The 9,624-nt window shown below is 34.8% G+C and overlaps 1 protein-coding gene across 1 annotated transcript; it reads right to left on the bottom strand.

Moving 5' to 3' along the window:
• Window positions 1–221: 221 nt before the first annotated feature.
• LOC133285172 (uncharacterized) lies at window positions 222–8,672 on the bottom strand. The gene is made up of 7 exons (XM_061482359.1): window positions 8,233–8,672; window positions 7,487–7,612; window positions 6,030–6,227; window positions 3,717–3,813; window positions 1,206–1,309; window positions 982–1,033; window positions 222–722 (listed from the first exon to the last, which is right to left on the bottom strand). Exons 1-7 carry the CDS (start codon window positions 8,454–8,456, stop codon window positions 498–500), a joined length of 1,026 nt encoding a protein of 341 aa, XP_061338343.1. The 5' UTR covers window positions 8,457–8,672; the 3' UTR covers window positions 222–497.
• Between the last annotated feature and the right edge of the window lie 952 nt (window positions 8,673–9,624).

The raw sequence follows: 9,624 nt of genomic DNA, 5'->3' as shown, positions 1-9,624 counted from the left end.
ACTCAATTCGTACAGTTTAATTTGAACCTAAAACCTAAATTTTAATTTGGGAAAAATCCAACTGGTAAAAATGTGTCCTTAAAAATTTTCCATACAAAACCCTGCCAGAATAACAGCATTAAGACTCTGGTTCAACATGGTAAGAGAAAATTCCATCTTGTTCATCAACCACATTTCAAAAAAACTTACGAGAGCCACAATTTTTTTAAAGGTAAGCCCATTGTAATAATAGCCATAAAAAGAACAAGTGTAAAATAGCTTTTCGCCACGCAGAACTAACCGTCTTTTTCCCTTACATCATTTGTTTATGAACTCCGATTGATTACAACTATTCACCCAAAAGGAGGGAGGTTAGAGAACTTCACCTCCCCAAAAATCAGAAAAATATTTACGGTTCAACACGAACATAGCATGAGAAGTTAGAAACATGCATCTACTTATCCAACCCAATGCCCAAAGACCTAAACCATGAGGGTAAATGACACGCATTTCGCATTTCATTTCCGAAGGAATGCCACAGTAGCAACACGGGAGCCTACGGATCCACCAAACATGAATGTCGGATATGTGCGAACATGACTTACATACCGAAATAGGGGATCTCCGCATGATTCCTCATCCTTGGCTGCCTCAAGTCCCTGGACACTAGCAATTTTTCTTTGGTTGAAACTTTCCACTTCTTGTACCAACTCATCCTTTGTACTGTTACATGATGTGATCACCTTATAACAAACATCATAAAGTTAGAAGAGCTGCAACTATATCATGAGCAGAGGAGCTTGGGAGAACGATAGCACGTGTATAAGCATAAATTAACATCAGAAATCAAGTTCAAATAATCATGTCTTTTTCTGTAATGAATAAAAGGACTCCCACTTTATAGTAGGCACAGTTCATGACACGAGCCCCAACAACTTGGTAGAAAATAAGAATATGGGCCTAAATTCAACATCAGCTATGAACAAATTTGAGTGTGCTTACAAGTATTCCACCAGGAGCAACCAACCTCGAAACAGAATCCCAATACATCATTCTGAAAATAAGAAAGCAATAACACAATTCCTCAGCACCATACAAGTAGACGATTATATAGAGAGCAAATCTGTAAGTGAGAAAAAAAGGTGAAACATAATTTTACAAAGCAAAATAACATCATCCCGATAGAATTATGATAGAGCCACGGATAATACAGTACTTTCTCTTACCTCTTGACAGGACCATCCGGATGCAATCCAATAGCATCTAGAGTCCCTTTATCCATGACAAGTTTAAACTCTTGTTCCAATTTTGTCTCAAGGACATCATCAACCTTAAAACAATTAAAGCCAATCTATTATACAGTGGAAATGTCAAGAATGTAAAGATACTAATGTCTTGCACATAAAATAGAGGGGCCAAAACTCTATAAGTTGTCAAATACTACAAAAAAGAACAAAATGAGATAAAGAATTAACAAAGATTTATTCTTAATGACAATGTATAAAACCAGACGATTTTAATTCTTCCTTTTATTGCTAACAATTTTATAGAACAAAATCCAATATATAGCAGAAGATCATGAAGTGTTGTCAAAATCACATGATGCATTCACATTACATTTGAGGCAAGGCTGATTTTGAGCCTAGCACATCAGGCAGCCTGAGATATATCAGGATGCATGAAGCCTGGCAGTGCTGCTTTTGCCATGATGCAGATGATATGGCGATGTTATTGATGCAGCAACTTGCATTCCACCAAGTTAAACTATCTGACCTTATTTCACGTTTAATACTTAAATAGGTATCACAAATTAGGGGACATCATAGTCAAATATGGAAGTTGGAAGCAAATAAATTCATTAAAACCTAAGGAAAACACCCAGCAATCTATTGTTTGGTTCCTGCCAGTGTTCCATGGGACTGTTCAGTGGTCAGGGAAACGGTAATTCACTTCTTGCAGGGATCAAAACTGTGATTTACTCCTTGGGAAGGACAGAAGCTGCTCATTTTAATGAAATAAAATTTCACCTCTCTCAATCTCTCTGCCAGCTAAGCTGAAGCAAAACTCCAAAATTTCAGTATTTTTCCAAAATTTTTTATCTCATTTTAATAACATAATCCATTATCTCAGCCCCTCTTCCATCTTGTTAATAGTTTACACACACTTAGTTTATTATTGCAGCCCCTACTATGTGAGTTCTGTTTTGTTTTTTCACTGAAAGCTTCAGATTTACTACCTATGGAAAGTCAGCCACCATCAACTCCCAATACCAAATATGGGTTGGAAGTATAATATCTGCAAAAGTCATAAAAATAGGAATGACATGACATGAGATTTCAGTAGTGAAAAGTACAAATGGGTTATAAATCGTACAAAATAACATCAAATTTGCCAGCCCAATAATGCCAAAGCATGTGATAAAGTGCCACCTCCAGAATTTAGAAAAGAGCCGTGGATTATTGGAAAGAGTGGAAAACCCAAAATTAGCCACTACTGATTCAACTCGTGTGAAATTGAAGGATTATGGCTTTGATGGTAATTTTGAAGAAAACAAAGATGTTAAAATTCAAGAAATCAGGTCAAGTCAAAGAAGGGTGTATGGCGGCAATGCTACAATGTACAACAGCCAAAGGAGGAAACAAAAAAAAAAAAAAAAAACAATGACTTATCAAGAAAAAAAGTATCCCAATTCAAGGAATAAGCGAGGAACTGAAAAAAAGATTTACATGAAAATTCCCCAGAAGGATCAAGGGACTAAATCCTTTTACCCGGGTGAGAAGATAAATGAATAGAATCAAGGAAGCCTAAAGGGACACCAATTCAGAGTATTCCCTGACATTGGAAGTTTCATGAAAAAAGAGAACCTTGGACAAATAAAATTGTGAATAGGAGAATTATGTAAGGAAGGAAGATGATAAAAGCGTGGAAAGACACAAGCAAAAGGAATATCTTCTACCATAAGGACTTGCATTCTTATGGTATGCCTTTTGTCTTTCATGAATTAATTTGCATTTATAATTTTATTCTATTCGCCTTAACGAATTTCTTTTTTAACAAAAAAAATTAATTTATTATATTCTTTAAAAAAATGTTTTAACAAGGGTGCTTCTTTAACTTTTAAAAAGTTACGGGCCTTAGGCCTCTAGTATTTATCTGCATGGTTCTACCCTTGGTCAAAATCATCTGAACAACAAAGCGCAAATTTAATTAACAAATAACAAGTCTGTTTTTTGGAATAATTACTTCGAGAAGAATGAGTCTTATATTTGGGAATGTTCACTGAAAGCTATAAAGCACAGACAAACCAGCTGTGTCCGAGTTTAGGGCACATTAATTTGTACAACACACTGACGACCCCTGTCCAATTTAATACTTTTTCAGCTTGGACATGGCAGGAGGACACAGCATGGACACGGCTATTTAAAATTTGAGAAAATAAAATCACTTTTTTTGGACACACGGCTAGTTCTACTATGACAATTTTATTTAGGAAATTTTTTGAACAGTGTCAATAGAAATGATGCTCCATGTTTTTTGGAAGGGGGGTTTACAAAAAAGCAAGTATTGGCATATATAACATATTAAGATATTGTAAATCTAGATATTATGAATTATAAATCTTTTTCCTTAAATTTATACTCACCTTTGGGTACAAGAAAGGAAACAAACAAACAAAAGTATCCATTTATACATGCCCATGCTCATTCACACACACAAACACTAAAATTTGAACATACCAAAAATTTGATGTTGGAAAATCCATCACGATTAGCAAGGCTTTGGGCAAGGCTGATGCCCTGTTCACTGTAATCAGAGCCAGTTAAATCAGAGAACCTGAACAAATGCCAAGAGTTTGCTTAGCAAGGTATTTGCACTACTATAAAATAAATAAATGCAAATATCTCTCCACAACCAATATTCTGAATTTGCAAGAACTAAGACTGAACAAAGCTTGGTTTCATCCCTAGGAAAACAAAACAATTCTATATTTATGCAGGCTCACTTTCCATAGTTCTCTGTTTCTTTATGTCATAAATCAACTATCCTTAAAGCGTAAGGTGTTAGGTAAAGACACATGAACGATTTTATATAATATTTTGATATGATCCTACCATAGCAAGTGTACGGTAGGGATAAAGATAAAAGGTTTTGGGCTTTTGGATGCTGTGGTTGGCCCAAGTGAAGATGTTGAAGATGGTCCAACACATGATGGCTCACGTAATAATGTTGGTGCTGTCCAAATTTCCCCTGAACAGATTGCAAGCGTGGAAGTGTGTGGGGGCAAGTTAGTTACAGGAAACTGCGTAAGAGGGGAGAATGAGGTGGGGGAAAGGCATCTGAAAAGTATATTGGAATTGGACCCTTGGGAGAGAGTGAAGCCTCTCCAATTGCTTCACAACTATCCTTTATCTTCCTGCAATATTATTTCATTTTCAAGTTCTTTGTCATTTTCCTTTCTTTGTAATTGTCTCTGTTTTACTGTCTCTAGATTGTAATAGTTGCTTGAAGAATATATAAAATCTGATTATTCAGGCCAAAATCCCTGTTCTTTGTGTTATTTCTGTATTTGAGTAGAAGGTCCTATCATATTTCTAATATGACCATTCACGCTATGGGTTTGAATCATGGACAACTACAGGCTCACCCACATTATGCTAACATTCAACTTTTATATCACTTGGTCATAGAGGCTCTAATACTATGTCATGAAACAACTATTTCAAAAGCTTAAACACAATGGTGAAAACATACCAATGGTTTTATATTACATCTCTAACACTTCATTTCAACTTATTCTTTTGTTTCCTTTTTTTTCGGTACTTACATTTTACGTGAGTAAAAGAAAAAGGTGTTGGTAAAAAAAAATTAATTGGAAATTAAATTTGAAAGTATTATTCAAAGTTCTGTAAGTTTTCCTACATTTGGGGGTCAGTAACTAGGGAGAAGCCAAAAGATATTATTTCCTCTTTTGCTGAAGCTTGCATTTATTCTGTCTGAGTTTATTTATCTTCCTTTCAATGTGTTAAAGGAAATGTACAAACTTCTCAGTAAAGCACAATTGGATCTACATGGAATCTAGCAGATTAAAGCAATCATTTTTTTTTCTAAATTGGAAAGTTTGGATTCAGAAGAAAAGGAAAGGGCCTCTAGTCTAATTGTTAGCCAGATTATTGTATATTCCTAAATTTCCATTTTTTTATCATTCAATGTATTTAAAAAAAAAAAATCATGCACCATATATCTGATTTTTTTAATGGTTTTTATATAGAAAATTCCAATCCCTCATAGCTTCACAAGTATGCATGGCCATTGTAACGCCCGACCGCTTCAAGAATCAATGACTATCCCCACACACTAACATGGGACTTTTCAGCGTGTTTTATCCTCACTTACACACTTCCTAGAAAAACTTCCCAGACTGTCACCCATCCCAAAATTGCTCCAAGTCAAACACGCTTAACTATGGAGTTCTTCAGTTCTGGGCTACCGAAAAGTAGATGCATCTTATTAGTATAGGTAATACCAATTAATTCTTATAAGCTACCCCCAACTGTGCAGTCTTATACCTGCACAATCTTTGAAATCCCTCTCTTTCGGGTATCGATTCGATTCATTCATGTACCCCCAAGCAGCAAGATTTGGAATGAGCCGCTCATTGTCCGTGCCCTTTCACACCGGCGATCACTCCCTGCCCTTGCCAGCCCTTGGGACGTTACAGCCATGAGCTTATATTAATTTTTGTAATTAACTAGACTTTTTTATATAATTTATAAATCACTTAATATAAATCATTTTTTACTTTTGCGCTGTGAAATTATCATTCAATTGTATTTATGTATGCACATATTTATTTGGTACAAGATTAGTATGCTTTTCCAACAAATACAAAGGGACACCAATACATTTTTGTTTAGTTCGAAGGGGAGATAATGTTGGGACAAAATTAGACAAGTAAAGAAATACAATGGATTATAGATATTTTAAAAATATTTTAATTTTATATTTAAATAGCATATATTACCAACATATGGACAAATAGTAAAGCATACCCTTGTTTAGCTAATTCTTGGAGAAGCAAACCATTGCCAGTCCCGATGTCAAGTACACTCCAACTAGACAAAAGTTTATCATCTAGTTCACTAGCTTCAGCCTTGACATTGTCAACATGATTTGGTCGACCATGAGAAATGTCAATGCACAAGGCTTTTGTCCAAGATGCAACAACTTCCATCACATCAACTCCAAACCTACACATGGAAAATCAAAGCAGAAAAACATATTAATTAAACAATTTGCTATGAAAACCCTAACAATGTTACACTCCCGACAATTCCATATAATGTCAATGTTCAACAACGTGGAAGTTGAGAAATTCAAATTAACCTTAACCAATAAAAGGCAAAAAAAATCTATAGTCCTCTACTAAAAAGGAATAGTGGAATAGAATCTGTAGCTTAAACGTTAGACGGGCATATATAAGTGTTGATCCCAACTACAAAGTTTCCCACTCATATTGAGGGGAAGCAGATGAGCTATAAAACTTAAGGTATAAATTGATGTAAGATAAGATTTCAAATTCATTTCTTTATCTTATATAAGTTTCTATATTAAAATGTTTATCTGTCCCTTCTAACAAAGGAAATTTTTTCTTACCACATCACTTTGTATTTACAACACTTGTTCCATAAAAAGTCCACAGGGATTGGATCCTACCAGGAATTATGTAAAGAAAAATGATGTGTAAGAACTCAGAAATCTTAATGTGGGCCTGAAGTTTATACTTTCCTCAATCTTTGAGTATCAACTCCATGGATATTATTGGTATCTATAGATGATGCTGCATTGGTCAAAAGATACTAAAAGGTTTCAGATCAAGGCAAGCAAGGAAGCCAAAATAGATTTTGAAGTTTTTCATAATCCCCTTTTTTTAACAATACGCTGAATGGATGAATTCACTTTGTCCAATTAGGCAGAGAGCTAGAAAAGTGCACAGTACAACTCTAACAAAAGGGAAGAGTACCTTTGTTAGCAAAGCAAGTACAGAGTATAACAAGCCTGGAAAACAAAGAAATGCTGATTTTAAACAAATTCATGAAAAAGATAGCCCAAACAGTTTCTTATTTCTAGAAGTTTAATCCATTCATTTGCCCATGTAAAATAATCAAATCATAAAAAAAGAAAAAGAAAAAGAAATTAATACTAATCTCCTAGAAATGCCTAAAAAATAATTACTACCCATCATCAGGTATGGTTTCTGGTCAGTAATTTCACCTGGTCCATCAGTGAAGGTTATAGCACGGATGTTTTGATATCATTTTATTGAGCCCAAATAGTAAGTTGATTACGATGTTTGCTTAGAAAAAAATCAAAACTTGTGCAAATGATAGATGATACGAAATAAGATTAAAATCAGTATAATTCTTTACCACCTAACATTACAGTTAACCCATGCACCAAAATTCATATAGATCAGTGAAGCACATTATGCAATCAAAATTTTATTTACCAAACTTCACCAGCATGACCGTGTTCGCGAAAATTTGTAAGTTCATCTGCATAAGCAGTGTCCCAATAACTCTGAAATCCCAGCATTGACGTAACTGCTTCAGCATCAGGTTCCTCCTTGTCAGAACTGCGCACACAAGAATGAATCAGGGATAAAAAAACAGTCAGTATTAGAAAATCAAGAATGATGATGATTCATTCACTCAACTCATTTCCCAAGTTCCCATAATGTAAATACCAGTTCCTGACTGTACATCCTCAAAGAAAATTCCAAATTCCAAAACCCACACAGCCGCAATACAGATCCATTCAATACCAGCCAACATCAAACATAAACCACCTTCACTGCCCTAAAATTTGCAAATGCCACCAACCAAATGAACCAGATCTTAATAATCTACTTGACCTCACTTCCTCTGCCTCCTAATATTAGAATCCGAAACCTAGGAATTTCGCTTATTGCTAAATAACGACTTTCACTTTCACCCTATGTACATACACGAACCTTCGATCTCATAGCATAAAAAAAATAAAGGAAGTGAAAATGCAATTAACAAATCAGGACTCAACTCCATTATGCTTCACAAAGCAGAAATTCGCAAAATACAAATTCCAATTCGTTAGATAAACTCTCGTTTGCGCTCGCGTTACTCGTTCAAACTTCACAGCAGGATTAAAACACGGAGAGTAAGGTGTGTGTGTGTGTGTGAGAGAGAGAGAGAGAGAGAGAAGAAAGTGGAATGAAACCTGTAGTCGGAGGGGGCTCGGAAGTTGGCGTTGGAGAGAGCTTCGGCGGCGTCGGCATGGCGCTGGTCATCGTCGAGAGTGCTGCCATACTCGCTCTTGATGGACCAGGAGTCTGCGGCGACGGAGCGGTCGTCGTCGGAGACCAGATCGGCGGCGGAGAGAGCAACCGCTCGTGTTTGTTGCGAGACGTCGGAGTCCTCTGGTTGCAAGCGGAAACCGGCCATTGAAGAGAGAGAGAGAGAGAGAGAGAGAGAGAGAATGAGTTGGAAAAGAAGAGAAGTGGTGGTTAGGTTGATATGTAATTCTGTTTGTAATATCAATTAGTATGTAACGTGCCTTGTTTGTTCATACTCATTGCTCAGTCACCACTGCTAAATGCCTAAACCAGAGAGAGAGAGAGAGAGAGAGAGAGAGAGCATCGATTGTGTGAGTCAATTTGTCACGTAATGATCCGGTGCGGGTTCTCTCGGGTCTGGGTTTTTTCTTTTGCTTCGAATCGAATTGAATCGCACATGATTGCAAAGCATATCCACGTGTACTTTCTTCACTCCTTTTCACCTTTTTTTTCATTATTATTCTAGTTGAATTTACAGTTATTAAAACTTTTTATGTAATTAATAAAAACTGAATATTGAATTAGCCTTTATAATTTAAGGCAATATTTTTTTTTAACAATGCAATTTTGACCCTGTCATTTTGTTATTATTATAGAATTTTTTTAGATTTATTGTTTAATTTTATCAATCTTTTGACTGTTGTTGAAATTTTAAGAATTTAGATAGGAAACGAGGAGATTGTATAATCTAAAATTGGTATTGGCTTAATATTGTTTAAATTATAAGAATTTAGATAGGAAAAAAGAAATTGTTTAATTTAAAATTAATATTGTTTTGATGTGGTATAATATGACATAAAAGACAAATAGTTTATATTTATTTTACGAAAAATGATTTCTACTTCAGTGCCACATAAGATTCCCTACACTGAGACATAACTCATCCCATTTCTCTGTCATTGTTTTCTCTTTCTTTCCTTTTGTTTTCTCTCTTTATTATTTTGTCTAAGTGACAAGAGAATTTTTTCTGAAGCAAAAGTCATTTGCTTTTTATTTTAAGGTTTAATGTTTTTTAAGTTGTAGAAAATAAATTTTATCTCTTAAACACACATAAAAAAGTATAAAGCCTATGCGAATCCATGTGAGAAAATGAGAGAGAAAGAAAAAACATGGATCTCACATATATTTATGTATGCATACGAGATAAATTTATCTCCTATAATATGAGAAATAATAAATCCTTATTTTAATAGTAAACTCTTAAAATAAAAAATAAATCACCAAATATAAAAAAAAAATTATTAAATCCAATTATAAGAGATTGTTTAAGACACTCT

The sequence above is a fragment of the Gastrolobium bilobum genome, unplaced genomic scaffold, assembly GCF_033153095.1.
Source record: "Gastrolobium bilobum isolate Gb01-03AN ecotype WA unplaced genomic scaffold, APGP_CSIRO_Gbil_v1 utg7917, whole genome shotgun sequence".
NCBI lineage: Eukaryota > Viridiplantae > Streptophyta > Magnoliopsida > Fabales > Fabaceae > Gastrolobium > Gastrolobium bilobum.
The sequence above is the reverse complement of the archived record's forward strand: the minus strand, read 5'-3'. Positions and strand labels throughout refer to the sequence as shown.

Bases quoted from the DNA above. Each gene is read 5' to 3' on its own strand.
- LOC133285172 (XM_061482359.1), bottom strand. From the start codon at position 8,456: ATGGCCGGTTTCCGCTTGCAACCAGAGGACTCCGACGTCTCGCAACAA. The intron at 7,613-8,232 runs GTTTCATTCCAC...TTGTGTGCGCAG, and splicing joins CGAGCCCCCTCCGACTACAG to TTCTGACAAGGAGGAACCTG. The intron at 723-981 runs GTAAGCACACTC...GTTTGTTATAAG, and splicing joins TTGCTCCTGGTGGAATACTT to GTGATCACATCATGTAACAG.